At 59.0% G+C, this 23,268-nt stretch overlaps 1 protein-coding gene across 1 annotated transcript; it reads left to right on the top strand.

Moving 5' to 3' along the window:
• The first annotated feature begins 1,590 nt into the window (after positions 1–1,590).
• LOC307092804 (zinc finger protein 606-like) lies at positions 1,591–23,164 on the top strand. The gene is made up of 7 exons (XM_079760304.1): positions 1,591–1,892; positions 4,830–4,923; positions 5,510–5,598; positions 14,842–14,968; positions 15,386–15,481; positions 16,184–16,301; positions 22,816–23,164. The coding sequence occupies exons 2-7, from the start codon at positions 4,893–4,895 to the stop codon at positions 22,829–22,831; spliced, it is 477 nt and encodes a 158-aa protein (XP_079616430.1). The 5' UTR covers positions 1,591–1,892; positions 4,830–4,892; the 3' UTR covers positions 22,832–23,164.
• The last annotated feature ends 104 nt before the right edge of the window (positions 23,165–23,268 follow it).

Below are 23,268 nucleotides of genomic sequence, written 5' to 3'. Positions count from 1 at the left end.
TTTGTGAGCCAACACGAATGCCGTGGCTGGGAAGCAAGATCTCGGGTGCCTCGGAGAAGGACAGCTTCATGGTTTGTCTCTACATTTGAAATGAAGGAGGGGTGTCAGGAAGCAGAGATGGGAGGAAGGTGGGGGTGGGTTACAGGGCCTTAAAGGAGGTGGTCTGGCTGGTTGAGGATAGACACGCTTATTTCCAAGGTGCCTTAACCCAGGCGCACAGGAACAGTGCACAGAGCTTTTTAAAAATATTTTAAATATATTTTATTGATATTTTACAGAGAGGAAGGGAGAAGGGGAGGGATAGAGTTAGAAACATGGATCAGCTGCCTCCTGCACCCCCCTCCCCCACTTGGGGACATGCCTGCAACCAAGGTACATGCCCTTGACCGGAATCGAACCCGGGACCCTTCAGTTCACAGGCTGACGCTCCAGCCACTGAGCCGAACCGATGAGGGCTTTTATTATTTTTTATATTTTTATTGATTTCAGGGAGGAATGGGGAGGGACTGAGAATCATTGATTGCCTGCCGTCTGCAAGTTCCGCACTGGACATGGAGCCCCCAGTCTGGACATGGAGCCCCCAGTCTGGGCATCGAGCCCCCAGTCTGGACATCGAGCCCCCAATCTGGACATGGAGCCCCCAGTCTGGACATGGAGCCCCCAGTCTGGACATCGAGCCCCCAGTCTGGACATGGAGCCCCCAGTCTGGGCATGTGCCCTGACCGGGAATGGAACTGTGAGCTCCTGGTTCACAGGTTGACGCTGGTGGAGCCGGGCAGGGCTTTCTTAGGGCAAAGGTCAGCCCGTTCCCCGAAAAGCTGCCTGTCTGGGCCATGACTACCCAGCACACCTGCCCAGTTAAGAACTGAGGCCCTGACCGGTGTGGCTCAGTGGATAGAGCGTCGGCCTTCGGACTGAAGGGTCCTGGGTTTGATTCCGGACAAGGGCATGTATGTACCTTGGTTGCAGGCACATCCCCAGTAGGGAGAGTGCAAGAGGCAGCTGAATCGATGTTTCTCTGTTATCGGTGTTTCTTACTCTCTATCCCTCTTCCTTCCTCTCTATATAAAAAAATAAAAATCAATAAATTAAAAAAAGGGAATTTAGGGTCCGATCACCCTGTGAGGTTCCATAGGACCCCCTTTTTCGTCCACACTTGTAGCTACGAAACTAAGGGATTCCCCCCAATAGCTCAGACATCAAGTTCCTATTGCTGCATGTGGCTACCCTGAGCTCCCATTTCACAGACGGGCACACTGAGGGGATCACCGGCAAGACAGACACGCACGCCGCCCCCCACGAGGGGTGGGGAGGGCGCTCAGGGCCCGGAGGGCACCGCCCGCCTCCGTGGGGAGCAGCCCGAGGGGCGGGTAGGACTCCATTCCAGGCGGAGAAGAGCCCAACACCTGCCCCGCCCGCGCGGGCGCCCAAACCGGCAGTGCGCCCCCTGGAACTACAACTCCCAGCAGCCCGCGCGGGCGCTCAAACCCGCAGTGCGCCCCCTGGAACTACAACTCCCAGCAGCCCGCGCGGCGCGCCCGGGTGGACGCCGGGGGAGCGGTCGCCATTGTCCGCGGCCGAGGTGAGGCGGTCGCGGGGACGGCGGGGGGAGGCCCAGGGTATCGGGAGCGCTGGCGGGAGAGGCGGCGCCTCCTTCGGGGCCGGGGGGCGCCAGGGGGGTCCCGCCCCCGCCCTTCGCGCGGCGGCTGCGCTTCCCGTCCCCGTGGCCCGCGGACCCTGCGCCCCGGTCGGCGGCCGCGCTCGCCGCTGGACGCCCCGACCCCGGCCCCGGCCCAGCGCGCCCGCCTTTGTCCCCCGGGCCGCGCGGGGCGACCGGCGGAAACAAAAGCCGAGCGCCCCGTTGTCGCCTCGGGGGGGCGGCTGCGGACCAGGTGAGGGGCGCTCGCGGTGGGAATCGGGGCGTGAGGCCAGGCCGGGCCGGGGGTGGGAGGCGCCCCGTTTCCCCCGGCGGGCGGTTCGGTCCGGCCCGTCGCTTCGGGCGCCGGAGGCCGGGCGCCGGGGGCGGGGCTGGCGGCCCGGGTCCTCCCCACGCGGCGTGTCCGGCTGCCGACCGCGGGGCTGGGCGGCTCCGGGGCTTTTCTTCTCGGACCCCGAGTCCGCCCGCCCCGCCGGGGGCGCTGGGCCGCGGGTTGCGGCGCACGGGCCGGGGACCCGCTCCTGCCCGGCCCCGGGGGCGCGGTCGGAGGGAGAGGCGCCTGCGCCCCGGGCGGCGGGTGCGAGCCACGGCGGGTGCCCGGGAGGCGGCGGTGGTGTTTGTCGCCAAAGCCAACAGAAACGTGGCGGCGGGTGAGGATGGAAACGAGGAAAAGCGAACACCCGGAGCCGAGCGTGGGGGGCGCTGGGCCCGCACCCGGAGGGCACGGGCTTGGGCCCCACGGGCTGCAGCGGACTTTTTTTTTTGGAAAAACTTTACATAAAATGAACGAATTTGGTGGTTTGTACATTCAAAAAGTTGTGCAGTTGTCACTAATTATATATATTTTATATATTTAAGGGCATATGTATAATACATGTGTGTATAAATATGTACTTTTTATTTTTAATTTTTATAGTTTTATTGATTTTTTACAGACAGGAAGGGAGAGGGGTAGAGAGTTAGAAAACATGGATCGGCTGCCTCCTGCACACCTCCCACTGGGACGTGCCCGCAACCCAGGTACATGCCCTTGACGGGAATCGAACCCAGGACCCCTCAGTCCGCAGGCCGACGCTCTATCCACTGAGCCACACCGGTTAGGGCAATATGTACATTTTATTACTTTTAAATTTTCACTCGAGGATATTTTTCTTTTTTTTTTAATCTATTCTTTATTTTATTCTATTTTTTAAGTATTTCTATTGATTTCAGAGAGGAAGGGAGAAGGAGAGAGAAACATCAATGGTGAGAGAGGATCATAGATCGACTGCCTCCTGCACGACCCCTACTGGGGATGGAGCCCGCAACCCCGGCCTGTGCCCTTGACTGGGAATCAAACCCGGGACCCTTCAGTCCGCAGGCCACGTTCTACCCACTGAGCCACACCGGCCAGAGCGAGGATATTTTTCTGTTGCTTTTTATTATTTTTTATTTTTTAATTTTTAAAATATATTCTTAATTGATTTTTTACAGAGAGGAAGGGAGAGGGATAGAGAGCTAGAAACATCAATGAGAGAGAAACATTGACCAGCTGCCTCCTGCACACCCCCCCCTGGGGATGTGCCCGCAACCAAGGTACATGCCCTTGACCGGAATCGAACCTGGCACCCTTGAGTCTGCAGGCCAACGCTCTATCCACAGAGCCACACCGGTTTCGGCTTTCTGTTGCTTTTTAGAGAGAGTGGAAGAGAGAGGGAAAGACAGAAACACATCACCTGGTGCCTCCTGCATGAGCCCTGACCAGGGCCAGGCCTGGGAGAAGCCTGCAACCGGGGTACTTGCCCTTGACCTGAATCGAACCCGGGCCCCTTCGGTCTGCAGGCTGAGGTAGGCTCTATCCACTGAGCCACACCAGCCAGGGCTAAATGTATAGATTTTACATATATATTTAAAGTGACTTCAGTGAGGAAGGAAGCGGGGAGAGAGAGAGAAACATCAGTGATGTGTATGCATCACCCATGGTCATAGACCATAGGGTGCTGAGGGCCTGGGGTGGGCGTGGTGGGCTGGAGAGGACAATGGGGGGGAAAAGGGGCATATGTCATCCTTCCAACAATGACGATTAAGCCCTAACTGGTCTTGCTCAGTGGATGGAGCGTCGGCCTGCGGACTGAAGGGTCCCAGGTTCGGTTCCGGTCAAGGGCATGTACCTTGGTTGCGGGCACATCCCTAGTAGGGAGAGTGCAAGAAGCAGCTGAATCGATGTTTCTTATTGATGTTTCTAATTCTATCCCTCTTCCTTCCTCTCTAAAAGTCAGTAAAATATATTCAAAAAAATAATAAAGATTAAGAAAAATACCATCAGTGGTGAGAGTCACCGATCGGCTGCCTCCTGCTTGCCCCACACGGGGATCGAACCCACAACCCGGGCATGTGCCCTGGCCGGGAATTGAACCTTGACCTCCTGGTTCATAGGTTGATGCTCAATCCTGATCCTCTTTCCAGAACATTCTCATCACCCCTGCCCCCGTGAGGCGGCCCCCCAGCCCCAGCCCTCCCCTCAGCCTCGGGAGCCACTTGTGCGTGAGGGTTCCTCACGATCTCTCAGTAGTTGTCGAGTCGACCTGAACGGGGCTGGCTGCCCCTGGCGGTTCCTCCCTCTCACCTGGGGGTGCCTTTCTCAGCTTATCCAAACCCCCATTTCTCTCCAGAGATCTTCACATTTCTTTAATGATCCATGTAATTGTTAAAGTGTTTTATTTCTTGACTTTAGAGAGAGTAAAGGGGGAGAGAAACATCAACTTGATCCTCCACTTGCGGGTTCATTGGTTGATTCCTGTATGTGCCCTGACGAGGAATCACCCGCGGCCGTGGCGCTCTAACCACTGAGCTGCCCGGCCGGGCAGGCCTGTGTGTGTGGATGTAAACTCTGTTTTCTTCCTGCTCCTGGGACTCGCTCTTACATATTTATTGATTTCAGAGAGGAAGGGAGAGGGAGAGAGACAGGCAGAAACATCAGTGATGAGAGGGAATCATTGGTTGGTCATGGATCGGCTGCCTCCTGCTCGTCCCACACGGGATCGAGCCCTGACAGGAATCGGAGCTGGGACCCTTGTCTGCAGGCTGACGCCCTGTCCACGGAGCCCACCCGGGCCCTCCCTGGGCTGAGCTCTCTGTGGGCCGCCCCCCCCCTTCTGTGGAAAAGGACCGCCTTTGTCTCTCTGTGTCACAGGTCGGCGCTGCCCTCGCCCTCCGGCTGCACCGACTCGGGGCCCACGCTTGGTCCGGTCACGGGATGGCTGCCACCAGCCCCTGGGCCTCCTGGGGTGAGTCCCTGCCCTGTTCCTCGGGGCCTTCCTGTGGCCAGCGGTCCGAGCTGGGGGGGGGGATGGGGGTGAGTCCCTGCCCGTTCCCTCAGGGCCTTCCTGTGGCCGGCAGTCCGAGCTGGGGGGGGGGGATGGGGGTGTGGGCTGGGGGCTTCTGGGGCAGAATTAGAACTGAGGGAGGTTTTTATTTATTTTAAACACAAATGACTTTTAAAAAATATATTTTTATTGATCTCAGAGAGGAAGGGAGAGGAGAGAGAGAGAAACATCGATGAGAGAGAATCATCGGTTGGCTGCCTCCTGCATGCCCCCTACTGGAGACCGAGCTGGCAACCAAGGCATGTGCCCTTGGCCGGAACCGAACCCGGGACCCTTTAGTCCACAGGCTGATGCTCTACCCACTGAGCCAAACCAGCCAGGGCGACCTTTTTGTCAGGAGAGTGAGGGTGGGTCTCCTCCCTGCCAGCGGGCCTGCCGGGCCCCCTGAGCGCCCCACTCGGGCCAGGTTGGAGCAGGTGGGCAGGGTGGAGCCCGCGGGCAGGCTGCGGCAGGGAGAGCTGCTCCTTACCTGTGCTTTCCTCCCCAGCTCCGCGTCCTCAGGACCCTGCCTGGTGCGAGGAGGAGGCCCCCACGGCGGGGAGCAGGGCTGCTGGGCCCCCACAGGCCCCGGAGCAGGTGAGATGGGCTCCCGCTCCCCTGACGGTCACTGTCCTGGTGTCCCCGGCCACTCCCCCCCCCCCCCCCCCCCCCCCCCCCGTGTGCTGGTTCCGTGTGCGACAGGTGCTCTGGGAGAGCAGGAGTCAGTCCACGCCTGTCACTCCTGTGCTCAGGGCGGGCTCAGCTCCCACCACCCGAGCCTCGCTGTCACCAGCCCCCTCCCCCAGCCCGCTCCCCCCTGACCCCCCCAGCCCGCTACCCCTGAGCCCGCCCCCCTTCCCCCCAGCCCGCCCCCCTTCCCTTCAGCCCGCTCCCCCCCCAGCCCGCCCCCTCCCCCCCAGCCCACTCCCCCTGAGCCCGCTCTCCCCCCCAGCCCGCTCCCCCTGAGCCCGCTCTCCCCCCCAGCCCGCTTCCCTTGAGCCCACCCCCCTGAGCCTGAGCCCTCTGTGCTGGGAGGTTTGGTGGATCAGGGGCAGCCCCCTGGTTGGCAGGCCCCCTTCCCCCTCCCCTCCTAGTCCCCGCCCCCCTGTGTTGGTGTGGGTTCAGGCTGATGTCTGGTGGGCTGTGCTTGCTGAGGGAGGGAGGACAAGTTGAGCCTGTGCTGAGGCACCCCCAGAGTGCTTCACTCCGCCCCTGAGGCCTGGCCGCCTGCCTGCCTGCCTGCCGCAGCTGAGCTCCGGGTTTGGGACAGAAGCTGAGGCACTCGGGCAGGCAAGCCCTGGAGGAGCGGAGCCTGCTGTTGCCTTGAGAGGAGTGAGGGGTGGGCGGTGTCTGCACAGTCAGGGGCACAGGCGGGAGGGGCGCCCTGGGAGACTGGACTTGCCTGAGCCAAGAGGACCATCGAGTGAGCATGGCTGGTGTGCAGGGTTGGGCTCAGGTGGTGGGGGCAGAGGAACCAGCCGCCCCAGCCCCAGTGCTGCAGGGCCAGGCCGGGCCCCATCCTGGTGCCTGGGAGCCTCGGCAGAGCTGGGAGCAGGAGGGGCCGGGGCGTGCAGCTGGGAAGGCTCTGGCAGGGCTGGGAGAGGGGCTGTGGGAAGCAGCTGGCATTGCAGCGTCAGTCTGGCCGGGCCCGGAGCAGATCTGAGAGACGAGGGAGTGGAACGAGGGAGTGGAACGGGACAGGCTGGAGGGCCCAGGGCCCGAGGGCTCCTGAGAGCGGAGGGCCGATGGTGCCCAGCCCCTCCCCTCCCCAGCGGCAGCCACTTAGGAAAAGTTTGCACCCGGCCGGTGGGCTCTGGTTGAGCATCGACCTAGGAACCAGGAGGCCACGGTTTGGTTCCCGGTCAGTCAGGGCACCGGCCCGGGTTGTGGCTCCATCCCCAGTGGGAGGCGTGCAGGAGGCAGCCGATCCATGGTTCCCTCTCATCGTTGATGTTTCTCTCTCTCCCTTCCTCTCTGAAATCAATAAAAATACATTTAAAATAAAAGGAAAAAACGTTTGTTACAACAGCTTCATTAAAATGTCATTCCGGACACAGTCCACCCGTACAGCGTGCGGGCTTTGGAGGTTCCCGGGGCTGAGGAACCGTCACCTGGAGCTGATTGTGGAGCATTTTCATCCCCCCAGGCCGTCCCTCCCCGCCCCCTGGCCGGGGCCCCCACAGAGCGCCCCTGCACTGGCCCGTCCTGGACACGTCACCTCGGGGTCACATGCGTGCCTCTGGTCATGGGTGTGTAGCAGGCGGCAGCACCTTCTCCGTGATTCACGAGCCGCCTTTCACTTCCTGCTTCCGGTTCCCAGGCTCTCCTGTTCCGGTACAGCGAGTGCACGCTCACTGCTGGCCTGACCGGCCACGGGAAGGGGACGGCTCATTGCTGTGCTCAGGTCACTTGTTTCTAAACTAAAATGACGAGTCGGCAAACGTGCGATAACGAACCTCCCCGTTTCCATGGTGGCGGGCTGGCACCGCCGTCGGTCCTGGGAGGCGGAGGCGGAGGCCGGTGGCCAGGTGCTGGGCACGGCCGTTTTCGGGTGCTGTGACGGCCGTTTTCGGGTGCTGTGACCGGCAGCAGTGCAGCCAGCTGGGCTGGAGACGCCGCACTGCGGTCCGTGGGTTCCTGAGAACCGGAGGCTGGTGCTGAGAAAGTGAAACGGGATCCATAACCCCCTCCAGGCCTGAGGAGCATCCCCCCCCCCCTCGGGGCCTCGGGAGCACAGAGCCCAGACCCTCTGTTCGCTCCACATTAAACGCCCCTCAACAGCCTTCGCTGGTGAAACAGCCGGGGCGGCCTCCCTCGTCCCTCGTCCGACAGTCTGTCCGGAGCCTGTGGGCGGAGAAGTTCCCGCAGCGGGTGCTCCGGTCCGATACTCGGCATCAGGGAGAGGAAGGACGCCCCAGCGCCCCCCCCAAACCCTGTACCAGCTGCCGGCCATGTCTGCACGGCCGACGCCCCTCAAACACCCGCCTTGCGCTCTGCACCCTCCCGGTCTTGAGAACGCAGTCCGGCTACACGTTCCTCGGCCAGGAGCTTGCACTGAGATAGAAATAAACTGAAATCCGGGGGTTCCAGAGGCCCTCAGGGGCCCAGGAAGGGGCGTGTCAGAGCTCAGGCAGGGCAGGAGCCACCCCGAGACCCCCTGGGGCACAGCCCCGTGGTGAGCCGCGTGGTTGGTGTGCTGGGAGGCTCAGCCCTGGATGCCCGGGTGAGCACGTGTGTGAATCACGTGAGCAGGAGTGTGGGCGAGACCTGGTGGCACGTCTCCGCTGTCCCCCTGGCAGGTGACTGGAGGGGTCACCGTGGGCCGGGCAGGGCCTGCTCTGTCCCCACAGTGTCGGGTAGTGACCCTGGGGGACCCTCGTCCCCACTCCGCCTCCCGTGTCCACCTGGGTTTGCATCCCTGAGGCCTCCGGGAGCTGCAGACCCTGACACGGGCACATTCAGATGGGGTCCCCCCCCCCCCCCCCCCGCGTCCATGGCCCTTCCAGTTTGATGCCATCTTTGATTCCGGGTGTGCTTTAAGAATAATTTGACCAATTCCGTAATTACTGGAAAATCAGTAAACAGAACACGGTCCTTACCTCTCCAAGGTAACGTTAATCCTGGTCACACTGCCCAGCCCCCTCGGAACACCGCGTGGTGTGCGCCTTCATGCTCATGTGCAGGTGATAAGGTTTATTAAAACACACATTACTGATTTCAGAGAGGAGGGGAGAGAGAAACCTCAATAATGAGAGAATCATGGATCAGCTGCCTCCTGCACGCCCCACACTGGGGACAGCCTGCAATCCGGGCCTGTGCCCTTGACCAGAGGATCGAACCCGGGACCCTTCAGTTTGCAGGCCGACGCTCTCTCCACTGAGCCACACTGGCTAGGGCCGTGGTCGGCAAACTCATTAGTCAACAGGCCAAATATCAACAGGACAACGACTGACATTTCTTTGGAGAGCCCAATTTTTTAAATGTAAACTTCTTCTAATGCTGCTGCTTCAAAATAGACTCGCCCAGGCAGTGGTATTTTGTGTAAGAGCCACACTCAAGGGGCCAAAGAGCCGCATGTGGCTCACAAGCCGCAGTTTGCCGACCACGGGGCTAGGGCAACACAGAGTCAGCACTCGGCCCACGCGTGTGCGGGGTGGGGGTCAGGGTCACACGCTGTGCCCGTCGAGATGAGAACGCTTCCCTCCGGACGGGCTGGGATCCCGCCTGCCCCCCGGGTTTGCGTCCGACCCGGCCGGCCGTGTGGCACATACGTGTCATCGAGGGGTTTCTGAATGTTGGACGTTTTCCCTGTGACTCGAGCTGCCGCGTGGTCTGGGAAGAGCCAGGACGGTCGAGTGCTCCGGTGCGTCTCCCTGATGGCTGGTGGGGAGCCTTTCCTGTCCTCGGGGCGTCGGCTGCTCCACGCCGGCCCCTCGGTCTCCGCGGGCTGTGACTTAGCAAACGGAGGCATTTCGCACGCGTCCTGGTCGTGGGCCCGCCTGCAGCTCCGCTGAACTGGGGGGGGTCTCTCTCTGGGCTGTTTCCAGTAGCTGGTGTGAGCGGACCTGCCGGGGTGGCTAGCCGTGTTGTTGTATTTCTTAAACCCCCTCCTGCCCTTTGCATTCTGTTCTCCGCGTGGGGTCCCCGTTAGCTGGTGGGTCCTGAGCGGACCACCCTGTCTCGTCCTTTTCTTGCTGGGGGTGGAGGGGGGTGGGGGTGGGGGCGCCGGCCCGCGTTCTCGCCCCCGGGACGCCCCCTGGCTCCTGTCCCGGCCTCCTGAGCAGCGCTGCCTCCCCACCTCCGCATCCTGTGCGTCCTCCCCGTCCTCCCGGGAGAGCCTCCTGGTCACCCTGTTCTCACGGGAACTCCAGTCCACGGCTCGGACGGCAGCTCAGGGGCGTGGATGGCACTGCCTGGGTCAGTCCTGCCTCCGGGCTCCTCTGCAGGGTCCGCGTTCACCGTTTCAGAGTCGGGTCTGGCTCCTGAGCGGCCCCTCACCTCCCTCCCTGTCTCTCCTGACAGGTCTGGGGCCCTGCCCACAGGGGTGGCTGGGGGGGAGGCAGCTGGCTGCGCTGTCCCGAACCCATCTGTGTGCGGCTGCTCTCTCCTGCCTCCCCGAACCCCCCCCCCCCCCCCCCCCGCCAGCCCCGAGCCCCGAGCCCAGTGCCCCCTGGGCCGCTCTGCCTCACCCGGTGCACCTGTGTCCGGGCTGCCCCCCTGGCCCCCAGGAGCGTGGACAGCCAAGGCCACTGGCCTCTGCGTCTCTGGCTGGGAGGTTTCTTTCACTTTTTTAAAAAACAAAAGCCTTTTCTTAAACGTAGGAGGTCTTTAAACAACAGGGGACATGAAGGGAGTATTGGTCTCCTGTGGCCACGAACACCCCACACGGTGACGGCCCAGTGCAGCCTGCACTGCTCTCCCTCCAGGCCCAGCCGTCCCGGGGCCCAGCCGTCCCGGGGCCCAGTCCTCCCGGGGCCCAGCAGTCCTGGGGCCCAGTCCTCTCGGGGCCCAGTCCTCCCGGGCCCCAGTCCTCCCGGGCCCCAGTCCTCCCGGGGCCCAGTCCTCTCGGGGACCAGCCGTCCCGGGCCCCAGTCCTCTCGGGGCCCAGCCGCCTCGGGCCCCAGTCCTCCCGGGACCCAGTCCTCCCGGGGCCCAGTCCTCTCGGGGCCCAGCCGTCCCGGGCCCCAGTCCTCTCGGGGACCAGCCGTCCCGGGCCCCAGTCCTCCCGGGGCCCAGTCCTCCCGGGGCCCAGTCCTCTCGGGGCCCAGTCCTCCCGGGGCCCAGTCCTCTCGGGGCCCAGCCGTCCCGGGGCCCAGTCCTCCCAGGGCCCAGCCATCCCGGGGCCCAGTCCTCTCGGGGCCCAGTCCTCCCGGGGCCCAGTCCTCTCGGGGACCAGCCGTCCCGGGCCCCAGTCCTCCCGGGGCCCAGTCCTCCCGGGCCCCAGTCCTCCCGGGGCCCAGCCGTCCCGGGGCCCAGTCCTCCCGGGGCCCAGTCCTCTCGGGGCCCAGTCCTCCCGGGCCCCAGTCCTCCCGGGGCCCAGTCCTCCCAGGGCCCAGCCGTCCCGGGGCCCAGTCCTCTCGGGCCCAGCCGCCTCGGGGTTCAGCCTTTTGGGGCCCGGCCGCCTCGGGGCCCGGCCGTCTCGGGGCCCAGTCCTCTCGGGCCCAGCCGCCTCGGGGCCCGACCGTCTCGGGGCCCAGCCAGCTTGGGCTGCCCGACACCCCTGTCGGCCTTCCTGAGGTCCCTGTGGGAACACTGGCCCCTCCACTCCCCGCTCAGCACCCTTTTTTAAAAATATATAGATTTTATTGATTTTTTACAGAGAGGAAGAAAGAGGGATAGAGAGTTAGAAACATCGATCAGCTGCCTCCTGCACACCTCCTACTGGGGATGTGCCCGCAACCAAGGTACATGCCCTTGACCGGAATGGAACCTGGGACCCTTCCGTCCGCAGACCGACGCTCTATCCACTGAGCCAAACCGGTTTCGGCCCGCTCAGCACCCCCTAGTTTAGAGAGAGAAGCGCCGCTGCTCTGGGCCCGTCTCCCACACCCTGTGCGCTGTGCCCCGTGTGCCCTGTGTGCGCTGCCGGCACCGAACCTGCAGCCTGTGAGTCAGGAATGGGCTCCCACAGCCGAGCCCGCCGGGCCGGGCACAGCCTCCTGTAAACCCAGGGCGTTGGCAGCACGTCTCAGTGACCTGGTCACCTGGGAGAGGCCTCCTTCACTCGGCAGCCTCAGCCCCACAGTGCCCAGTACCATCCCTGCTCAGTCATCCCATCCTCCCACCACCCAGTACCCGTCCCTGCTCAGTCATCCCCCGTGTCCTCCCACCACCCAGTGCCCGTCCCTGCTCAGTCATCCCGTCCTCCCACCACCCAGTACCCGTCCCTGCTCAGTCGTCCCGTCCTCCCACCACCCAGTACCCGTCCCTGCTCAGTCGTCCCGTGTCCTCCCACCACCCAGTGCCCGTCCCTGCTCAGTCGTCCCGTGTCCTCCCACCACCCAGTACCCGTCCCTGCTCAGTCGTCCCGTGTCATCCCACCACCCAGTACCCGTCCATGCTCAGTCGTCCTGTCCTCTCACCACCCAGTACCCGTCCATGCTCAGTCATCTCACCCTCCTACCACCCAGTACCCGTCTGTGCTCAGTCATCCCCGTGTCCTTCCTGCCACCCAGTACCGTCCATGCTCAGTTGTCCTGTCCTCCCACCACCCAGTACCTGTCCCTGCTCAGTCGTCCTGTCCTCCCACCACCCAGTACCCATCCCTGCTCAGTTGTCCTGTCCTCCCACCACCCAGTACCCGTCCATGCTCAGTCATCTCCCGTGTCCTCCCACCACCCAGTACCCATCCCTGCTCAGTCATCTCACCCTCCTACCACCCAGTACCTGTCTGTGCTCAGTCATCCCCATGTCCTCCCATCACCCAGTACCGTCCATGCTCAGTCATCCCCGTGTCCTCCCACCACCCAGTACCGTCCATGCTCAGTCATCCCCATGTCCTCCCATCACCCAGTACCATCCATGCTCAGTCATCCCCGTGTCCTTCCTGCCACCCAGTACCGTCCATGCTCAGTTGTCCCGTGTCCTCCCACCACCCAGTACCCGTCCGTGCTCAGTTGTCCCATCCTCCCACCACCCAGTACCCATCCATGCTCAGTTATCCCCGTGTCCTCCCACCACCCAGTACCCGTCCCTGCTCAGTCATCTCACCCTCCCACCACCCAGTACCCGTCCATGCTCAGTCATCCCGTGTCCTCCCACCACCCAGTACCCGTCCGTGCTCAGTTGTCCCATGTCCTGAAAACGCCTGCTCACAGCTGCTGGCTCGCCTCCAGGCCCATCCCAGGCCCTGCCTTGCGTGGGCTTCCTCTGTGGAAGCACCTAGGCCACTGGTCATGTGACTCCCCTGCCTGGCCCTGGAGACGTGGTTGCTGAGTCCCATCCCTGTGCCCGCCCTGCACTGGGGGCTGGGCCGGAGCTGGAGTGGGTTTGGGGTTTGTGTTTTGGCAAGAGTGCTTCCTAGCGGGCGCTGGGTGCTCCTCCTGGGGGGGGGGGCGAGGTGTCTGTGGGCTCAGGGTGCCTGGCTGTCCCCCCTCAGGGGTGGATAGGTGAGCGGGGGAGGGGGAGGTGTCCCAGCCTGACCCTCTGCTGCCTGGTTCCCGGGTGCCTTCCCTCGGACGGAGCGGTCACTGGTCAGTGCAGGGCCCGCCCTGCTCAGCTGCAGACTCTGGAGATTCCACTCCTGTTGTGCCTAGTGGGTGTGGGGTCCCCTGGGGTCTCAGAGGGTGCGGCTGGGGGAGCGAGCAGGGCCCTGCCCGTCCCCTGGCTGCTGTGACAGGAAGGCATGGGGGCTGGGCTCTCCGCACGGCTCCCCCCCCCCCCCCAGGGCACCTCGAAGTAAAGAGGGGCCGGGACCCAGCGGGTAGCACAGCGTTCAGGAAGCGGGCCAGGCCGGCGGGAGGAGGAAGCTGAGACGTGGGCCTCGATGGGGGAGGTGGGGGGGCCTTTACCTGCTGTTCAGAGTCGGAATCGGAGCAGGACAGGCCCCATCGTCCTGGGAGGGGAGGGGAGCAGGTCGGACAGAGGCGGCGGGAGGCCGGCTGTGGGGTGGGAGGGAGGACGGCACCCGGGGGCCTGGGGGGCTAGAGAGCCAGGCTCCAGGCCCAGGGGAGGGTCACGGTACACAGAGGGCTCACAGCTTCCTCTGCCTCCCCGGGGCCTGCCCTGCAGCCCCTGAGGCTTCCGCTGGCGGCTCCTTTAAGGACCAGACCGACCCTTTCGTTGTAACCGTCCCCTTGGTTCCAGTTCCTCCTCCCTGTTCCTGTCCCCATGGGTGTTCCGGGATCTGCTTTTCCTAAAATCCTCAGGAGGGACTTATCAGGAGTCCGCTGCCCAGCAGCGTGACTGGTTCCTGTGGCTGAGTCCTCCCCGCCCCCAACCCGGCCTGGTCCTCAGGAAAGAGGGTCTGTGGCCCCAGGACCGGTGTGCGTGTCGGACCCCACCCAGCTCCCAGTCCCCAGCTTAGCCCCCAGCTCCCAGCTCCCAGCCCCCAGCTCCCACCTCCCACCTCCCAGCCCCCAGCTCCCAGCCCCCAGCTCAGCTCCCAGGCCCAGCCCCCAGCTCCCAGCCCCCAGCTCAGCCCCCAGCCCCCAGCCCCCAGCTCAGCTCCCAGGCCCAGCCCCCAGCTCCCACCTCCCAGTCCCCAGCCCCCAGCCCCCAGCCCCCAGCTCAGCCCCCAGCTCCCAGCCCCCAGCTCCCAGCTCCCACCTCCCAGTCCCCATCCCCCAGCCCCCAGCTCCCAGCCCCCAGCTAAGCTCCCAGCTCAGCTCCCATTTCCCAGCTCCCAGCTCCCAGCCCCCAGCTCAGCCCCCAGCCCCCAGCTCAGCCCCCAGCTCCCAGCCCCCAGCTCAGCTCCCACCTCCCACCTCCCACCTCCCACCTCCCACCTCCCACCTCCCAGCTCCCACCTCCCAGCTCCCAGCTCCCAGCTCTCAGCCCCCAGCTCCCAGGCCCAGCTCCCAGCTCCCAGATCCAAGCTCTGCCTCCGCCCTGTCCGCCTCCTGAGTGCCTGCGTCTCCAGAGAAGGCGCTGCCCGGGGTGTCGGTCCGCACTGTCCCTGTCCCGAGGATGGGCAGGGTCTCAGGAGACGGGCCGTTTGCTGTGGTCAGTTGGCTCAGGTAGCGATCCTCTGAGTCCCGGGCGACCCGCCCTCTGTGAGGTCATTGAAGACACCAGGTGCTTGTCCACGTCCGTTCCTCCCCGGCTGTCAGCCCCTCCGTCCTTAGGAAGCTCTGAGGGGCCGGGCTGAGGGGGCCCAGCTGAGGGGCTGTGCTCTTTCAGGAACCGCTGACCTTCCGGGACGTGGCCGTGGACTTCTCCCCGGAGGAGTGGGGGCGGCTGGGCCCTGCGCAGAGGACGCTGTACCGGGACGTGATGCTGGAGACCTTCGGGCACCTGCTCTCCGTGGGTGAGGCAGGGGCTGCCCCGTGACGTGACGAGCAGTTTCCATTCCCAGACCGTCTGTGCTCAGGCTCCGTGAGCACAGCCTCAGAGGCCGAGAGGATGCCTGGCCGGCCTGGCTCGGGTTGAGCACCGACCCATGATCCAGGAGGTCATGGTTTGATTCCCCGTCAGGGCTCATGCCCGGTGGGGGGCGTGCTGAGGCAGCCGGTCGATGTTTCTCTCTCTCTGTCACTCTCCCTTTAAAACCAATAAGAACATTTGAAAAATAAAGACGGCTGAGATGATCTGGAGCCGAGGTTCAGGGTGAATTCCCGGTGCTTCTCCAGCAGGAAGCGGGAGAGTCGGGAGGAAGAGGCGGGCGGGGGGGTGGGTGGGGGAGGCTCTCCAGGTGACGGACGGTCCCTGCTCCTCCTCCCCGCAGGGGCTCCGGTCGCCAAGCCCGAGGTCATCTCGCTGCTGGAGGCGGGCGCGGAGCCCTGGCGGGTGGCGCAGCCCTGTGCGGGGAGCCCGTGTCCAGGTGAGAGCAGGCGCGGTGGGAGGGGCCCTGTCCCTTGTCCAAGGATAGTCCTTTCCCAGTGGAATTACAAAGGACACACTTAATTCTCTCAGCAACAAATTGTGACCTATGTGAAGTGTCATACACTAGGGGAAGCTTGCCTGGGGGCCCAGGGTGTTTATTGGGGGTTGGTCACACAGGCGCACACATGACTGGCTGCAACCATGGAAGCTCCAGACTCTGGAAGGAAAGAAGGTGTTCACCGTAAACACTACTGTTTGTACAAATCATGTAGAGAAATTGGTACCCATGCTTCAAAGCCTCAGGCATGTAAAACACTCACAAGTTAGAGCATTCCGAGACCTCGCTTCCTAGGAGTTGGCCAAAGCCCAGTCCTGAAGCAGGCCTTCTTGGGAATGTGCAGTTTGAGCAACTCATGCAGGGCAGTTACCTCTTTCCTGCACACCCTCATCTAGTCTTTCCTTCCTTTTCGTGGGAAAATGCTGAATGGATTTTATTAGTACTCAGCACACTTTATGTTGTGTCACCTGCTTTTGTTCACTCTTTACTATTTCCCTTTTTCCTGTTACGATGCTCCTCTGAGTTGTGAGTCTATTTGAGAACTAGTTCACACTTGCCGTCTCAATAATATGGACAAAAACCCCACCTCTTACACTCTGTTCTTAGACGTTCTTTCTCATGACCTTGTTCTGTTTACTTCAGAAACGGTGAGAAATCCTGAAAGTAAAGCGTTGATCCCAACACGTCGCATTTTTGAGGAGGAACAATCCCATCACATGAAGTTGGAACGATACGTGTGGGATGACCCTTGGTTCTCCAGGTTAGAAATTTGGGGATGTGACGACCAATTACAGATGTACCATGTGAACCAGAGTACAGCGATGAGGCAGATGGTCTTCATGCAAAAGCAAGTGCTGTCTCAAAGAGGCTCTGAATTCTGTGAACTTGGAGCGGAGTGTGGCCAGAGCTTAAACTTCATTCCCTCTCAGAAAGTTTCTCAACTAGAACATTTCTATAAGCCTGATACACATGCCGAAAGTTGGAGGTGTAAGTCAGCCATCATGTATGCAGATAAGATTACCTGTGAAAATAATGACTATGACACAGCCTTCTACCAGTCCATGCAGCCTGTTCATCCTGCAAGGATGCAAACTGGAGATGCACTTTTCAAACGTTCTGATGCTGTGAAATCTTTCAATCACGTACTGCATTTTGGCGATCATAAGGGAATACACACAGGAGGAAAGCTCTATGAGTATAAGGAATGCCATCAAATCTTTAACCAGAGCCCATCATGTATTGAACATCCAAGACCTCTTATCAGAGAAAACCAGTATGGTTATAAAGAATACGAGAATATCTTCTACTTCTCATCCTTTATGGAGCATCAAAATATTGGCACTGTAGAGAAAGCGTATAAATACAACGAATGGGAGAAAGTCTTTGGGTATGACTCATTCCTCACTCAACATACAAGCACTTACACTGCAGAGAAACCCTATGAATACAACGAATGTGGGACCTCTTTCATCTGGAGCTCCTACCTTATCCAACATAAGAAAACTCATACTGGAGAGAAACCCTACGGATGTGATAAATGTGGAAAAGTGTTTAGGAACCGTTCAGCCCTTACTAAACATGAACGGACTCACACTGGAATAAAACCCTATGAATGTAATAAATGTGGGAAAGCCTTCAGCTGGAACTCCCATCTTATCGTGCACACGAGGATTCACACGGGAGAGAAACCTTATGTATGTAACGAGTGTGGGAAGTCTTTCAACTGGAACTCCCATCTGATTGGCCATCAGAGGACTCATACCGGAGAAAAACCCTTTGAATGCACTGAGTGTGGGAAGTCTTTCAGCTGGAGCTCCCATCTGATTGCCCACATGAGGATGCATACTGGAGAGAAGCCCTTCAAATGTGATGAATGTGAAAAAGCTTTTAGGGATTATTCCGCTCTCAGTAAACATGAAAGAACTCACTCCGGAGCAAAACCATATAAGTGTACTGAATGTGGAAAGTCCTTCAGCTGGAGTTCCCACCTTATCGCCCACCAGAGAACTCACACGGGAGAGAAACCCTATAACTGTCAGGAATGCGGCAAAGCATTCAGAGAACGCTCAGCCCTCACCAAACATGAAATAATTCATTCTGGAATTAAGCCCTATGAATGTAATAAGTGTGGAAAATCCTGTAGCCAAATGGCTCACCTTGTCAGACATCAAAGGACTCACACTGGAGAAAAGCCCTATGAGTGCAATAAATGTGGGAAATCCTTCAGCCAGAGCTGTCACCTTGTTGCCCATCGGAGAATTCACACGGGTGAGAAGCCCTATAAGTGTAATCAGTGTGAAAGGTCCTTTAACTGCAGCTCTCACCTGATTGCGCACCGGAGAACTCACACTGGAGAGAAACCATATAGGTGTAACGAATGTGGGAAGGCATTTAATGAGAGTTCCTCCCTCATTGTACATCTGAGGAACCATACCGGAGAAAAACCCTACAAATGTAACCATTGCGAGAAGGCTTTCTGCAAGAATTCCTCCCTCATCATTCACCAGAGGATGCACAGCGGAGAGAAGCGCTTTATCTGCACGGACTGTGGGAAGTCCTACAGTGGCCACTCGGCCCTGCTGCAGCACCAGAGGAGCCACAGCGCAGAGAACGTCTGCAAACGGGACTGACGAGAGATGTCCTTTCCTTGTACATTTGGTACTTTGGACAACACCCTCTACGTGCAATCAGGAGGGTTGTGTTTTAGTGAGTGTTCAGGGGGCTCTTCCCCTTCCTACTCACTAGAGACATCTAGAAGAAACGTATGAATGAAAATGATAGAGGGAAGCGTAGCAGTTACGTGCCCTGATTTAATGTTGGGTAATTACAGTGAAGAAAGAAGGCCCCGCTCCTCACGGTCCACCAGGAGCTGGAGGAACGTGGATGTAGGGGATGAGACGCCTTCAGTAAGCGATATCAAGGATTTGTGGGTCAGAGTGCATCGATGGAGGAAAGCGTTGTACTAGGAAGTGTTTCAGCTGGAAATACGCTGTTTTGCATCGAGCTGGAGTATTGGATGGGAAACATTATAATAACATTCTGCGCGTAATTATGGAAATACAGATTTTGCTGTTAGGGGGAGGATCTGGGTGCCCTTTAAGGAATAGAATATGGAATACTTACTTTGAATTTAAGAAAAAAAATAGTGTTGAATGGGATATTTACTGTTAGTTGAGATTAACCTTAGAAAAACTAGTAAATGAGATTACTAATGGTGGAAAAGTTACTTTCTAGAAGTATGAAGCTGATATTGTTGGGACAAAAAGTGACATTTAATATCACAGTGTGTCCATGTCCATGGTTTACTCATTGTTGGATGTTTGTAATTTGTTTTAGGCAATCACTGTAAGTTATAATTATAGACACTGCATCAGAGTACATACCCTGAAGGAATAACAAGGACAGAGAGTTGTATATATATGTCTACTATAACACCTAAAATTGTGTATGGATAAGGACTGGAAAGACCCATGGATAAATTAACCCAGTTAGTTTTTAAATATCTTAAAGTTTTATAAACACATACAGCACTTACCACGTGCTGAGCTTTGTTTTAAATGCTTTTCGGTTATTAATGTGTTCAATCCCCTTAGTTCTATGAGGTGGGTTCTATTATTATCTCAGTTTTACAAATGGAGAAACTGAGGCAGAGATGTTGAGAAACTGACCGAAGGACACAGCTAGTCCAGAGAGGCCCTGAGATTGTTCGGCTTCAGAGTCCCTGTTTTCGACCACAGTTACGCTGACTCTCTCCAGCGATGCCCCCTCGTGTTTTTGCTGTTGTTCAGTGTTACTATGGTAGATATTTGCTAATAAAAATCAAGAACTTCCTAAGTGATGAGAACTGAAGTGACCTGCTCTCTGTCCTGGAGGTTCCTGGTAACACGAGGGCTGAGCTCCCTTTGGAGTGTGAAGTCTGGGTCGGACTTTCAGACTCACTGCATTTCCTGGAACCCGGTCCCTTAACCTCTCACCCCCCGCAGCCCCGAGGCTGAGGCAGAGCAGCAGCTGGAGGACCTGCTGGAGGCACAGACGAGGAGGAGGACGCTCATCGATGGGTCTCACAGGTCCCTGCTGCAGAGGGCGCAGCGCTCCTCACGGTCCCCCTCGAGTTCAGGTTTATGCTTTCTCACCTTCTCCAGATGCAGAGGTTGCCTCACGGCAGAGAGGACTCGTGGGAAGGCAGCTCACCACAGAGCGGGGAAGGCGCTCGGCGTGCTCCCAGGGGGCGGGGCGGCGAGCGGAATAGGGCGACTTGGGTGCCTTCTCTCCGGTTGGCACGTTGTTCCTGCGTCTCCCGAGAGAGTGCCTGTGGGGCTGTCCTTAGGGCCAGCAGCCCTTCCTGGAGAGGCCGCGGGTGTTGGCTGGGGATCCGGGGCCGAAGGTCCCTCTGGGTGCTGACTCCCCAGCGTGAGGAACCGTCCTGGGGGCGGAGGATGTTCCCCGCCCAGGTGGGTGCACCCTGATTCCCCACCTTCCAGGGCTCCTGCCTCCTGGCCACCCAGCAAGGGCTGCAGGAGGGAATTCAGGCAATTGGAGGGATTTGCCAGGCCTGGCAGGCACAGGTGTGGCCAGACACCACAGTCAGACCTGGGCGGGGTGGGGCGGGGCGGGGTCGCACTGTTCACCGCTGTCCACAGCCCGAAGCTAGCTATGAAACCACCAGCTGTTTCCATTGCTCCGGGGTGTTTTTTATTATATTTTATTTTATTTTATTTTATTTTTAATGTTAGAGACTGGATGGCTTAAACAACTGAAATTTATTTTCTCCCGGTCTTTTTTAAAAAAATATATTTTTACTGATTTCAGAGAAGGGAGAGGAAGAGAGAGATAGAAGCATCAATGATGAGAGGGAATCTTTGATTGGCTGCCTCCTGCACGTTGGACTGAGCCCACAACCCAGGCATGTGCCCTGGACTGGAATCGAACCTGGGACGCTTCAGTCCGCAGGCAACGATCTATCCACTGAGCCACACTGGCTAGGGTTATTGTATTTTATTTTTAAAATCTTTAAAATATATATATTATTAATTTTTTACAGAGAGGAAAGGAGAGAGTTAGAAACATCGATGAGAGAGAAACATCGGTCAACTGCCTCCTGCACACCCCCTACTGGGGATGTGCCCGCCTGCAACCAAGGCACATGCCCTTGACCGGAATTGAACCTGGGACCCTTCCGTCAGCAGGCCGACGCTCTATCCACTGAGCCAAACCGGTTAGGGCTATTTTTTTAAATTTTTATTTAATAAATCTTTATTGTTCACTTTATTACAGTTGTTCCTCTTTTTTCCCCCCAAAGCTCCCCCCATTCCCTTATCGCCCCCCCTCACTGTCCTCGTCCATAGGCATGAGATTTTTGTCCAATCTCTTCCCGCACCCCCCACGCCCCCTTCCCCCCGAGAATTGTCAGTCCACTCCTTTTCTATGTAGGGCTATTGTATTTAATCTTAAAATATATTTCTATTGATTTCAGATGGGCCCAGGTCTGCATTGTGGACACACGGCTAAGGAGGCAGCCAAGGCGGGGAGTGGGGTGGGCCCAGGAGGGGGAACCTGGGGAAGGTTGGGGAGACAGAGGAGGGGCCGGGCCTGGGACCAAAACCAGATGGAAGAGGAATCCCAGGAGGCCGGGTCAGGGCCTCGCTCTGCCTCCTCCATGATCAGTCCCGTCCTCATTCCTGCCCCACGACCCCTCTCCTCTCGGCCTCCCATTGGCTGGCACGGTTCCGTGAGGGGACTCCGCGTGGCAACCTGGGCTGACCTCACACTGGTGGCTCCAAGGCAGAACCCAGGTGCTCGGCAGGCAGCTGTGCTTCAGGGCAGACGCTGGGCTCGAGCGGAGCCGCTCCCTTCACCCGCAGGATAAAAGGCCAGTGAGGCTGGCGTGATGGACGTGCCTCGGCGTTCCTTCACCTTCCTGCTTTTGTTTTTAATGGGATGGCCACTGCGTGAATGCTTGCCTTATGCAGGTGAGTTCAGACCTCGGAAAAACGACAGGCCTTTAAAAAAATATCTATATATAAAAGCCTAAGTGACCGAACAACCCATCGACCAGGTGCTGTGACGCGCACTGACCACCAGGGGGCAGATGCTCAATGCAGGAGCTGCCCTCTGGTGGTCAGTACACTCCCACAGCCAACCTCCCATGGTGGGCCAACCTCCCACGGTCCCTCCCCCCCTCCCCCTGGCCACCCAACTGCCCCTGATCAGTCCCCATTGCCGGCCCGGCCGAGGGACCCCACCCGTGCAAGAATATGTGCACTAGGATATATATTATTGATTTCAGAGAGGAAGGGAGAGGGAGAGACATAGAAACATCAATGATGAGAGAGAATCATGGATTGGCTGCCTCCTGCACGCCCCACACGGGATTGAGCCCGCAACCCGGGCATGTACCCTGACCAGGAATCGAACGTGACCTCCTGGTTCATAGGTCAACGCTCACTCAACCACTGAGCCACGCCAGCCGGGCTGACAGCCTTAATGGGTGGCACCAGCCTTTGTTTTTACTTATTTCCGAAGAAGTGAGAAGGGGCCGTTCCATTTCATGGCTACAAGTTTCCTTCTCGGCGCTTGGTAGTCCTGGGAGCCCGTGAAGGTCACCGGCAGCCCAAAGTGTCCCTGAGGAAAGTCAGTCCCCTCAGATCCAGAGGCACCCCCAGGACCCCCGCTGTACGTCGTCCTGTTGCTCATTCGGTGAGGCGAACCCTCGGGCCTGGGGCCTCTCATCTGCTCTGTGAAAGGCCTCCCGTGCACGGCCCACGAAATAACGGGATTACAGAAGCACAGCCGGGAAATGAAATCTGGGGTCTTCCCTCTGGAGCTGGTGCCGTTTCTATTCTATTTCACTATTTAAAAAAACAAACAAACCCAGCCAGTGTGGCTCAGTGGGTAGAGCGTCGGCCTGCGGACTGAACGGTCCTGGGATCGATTCTGGTCAAGGGCATGTACCTTGGTTGTGGGCACATCCCCAGCAGGAGGTGTGCAGGAGGCAGCTGATGGATGTTTCTCTCTCATGGATGTTTCTAACTCTCTATTCCTCTCCCTTCCTCTCTGTAAAAAAATCAATAAAATATATATATATGTATAAAAGAAACATCGATGAGAGAGAAACATCAATCAGCCGCCTCCTGCACAACCCCACTGGGGATGTGCCCGCAACCAAGGCACATGCCCTTGACTGGAATCGAACCCGGGACCCTTGAATCCACAGGCCGACGCTCTATCCACTGAGCCACACCGGTCAGGGCGTGTGTGTTGTTTTCTGTTTCCAGGCGATCGGAAGGATGACACACCTGAGCCTACAAAGAAGGACGTCTCCGCGCGTTCGCTGGCCCCCAGCCCCTCCGCCCGGGAAGCAGGTGGGTGGCGTGGCCCCAGGCTGCCCGGCGATGTCCTTTCCTCCCAGCACGAGCCCCCAGGCCCCTAGGGCAGCCCCGAGCAGTCAAGCAAGGCCCCTCTCCTTGGGTGTGGGCCACGTGGATGGAGGTGCCGCTGCCCTGGAACCACAGCCTGGCCGGAGTGGCCCAGGGACCCACGTCCCCACCGAGCAAGGGAGGCCGTGGGAGGAGAGCCCGCCAGGACGTGGGGACTCAAGGTCTATTTGCTCACACAGGCTGTTTGATCTCGCCTCTGTCTTTTATTTTATTTTATTTATTTTATTTTATTTTATTTTATTTTATGTTATTTATTTTATTTTATTTTATTTTATTTTACAAATAGTTTTT

The sequence above is a fragment of the Cnephaeus nilssonii genome, assembly GCF_951640355.1.
Source record: "Cnephaeus nilssonii genome assembly, chromosome: 20".
NCBI classification, from domain to species: Eukaryota; Metazoa; Chordata; class Mammalia; order Chiroptera; family Vespertilionidae; genus Cnephaeus; species Cnephaeus nilssonii.
Note: the sequence above shows the minus strand (reverse complement) of the source record. Positions and strands in the feature narration are given on the sequence as shown.

Coding starts and splice junctions, on each gene's coding strand:
- LOC307092804 (XM_079760304.1), top strand. CDS start 4,893: ATGGCTGCCACCAGCCCCTGGGCCTCCTGGG. Junction 4,924..5,509: donor CAGCCCCTGGGCCTCCTGGG/GTGAGTCCCTGC, acceptor TTTCCTCCCCAG/CTCCGCGTCCTCAGGACCCT. Junction 5,599..14,841: donor CCCCACAGGCCCCGGAGCAG/GTGAGATGGGCT, acceptor GTGCTCTTTCAG/GAACCGCTGACCTTCCGGGA.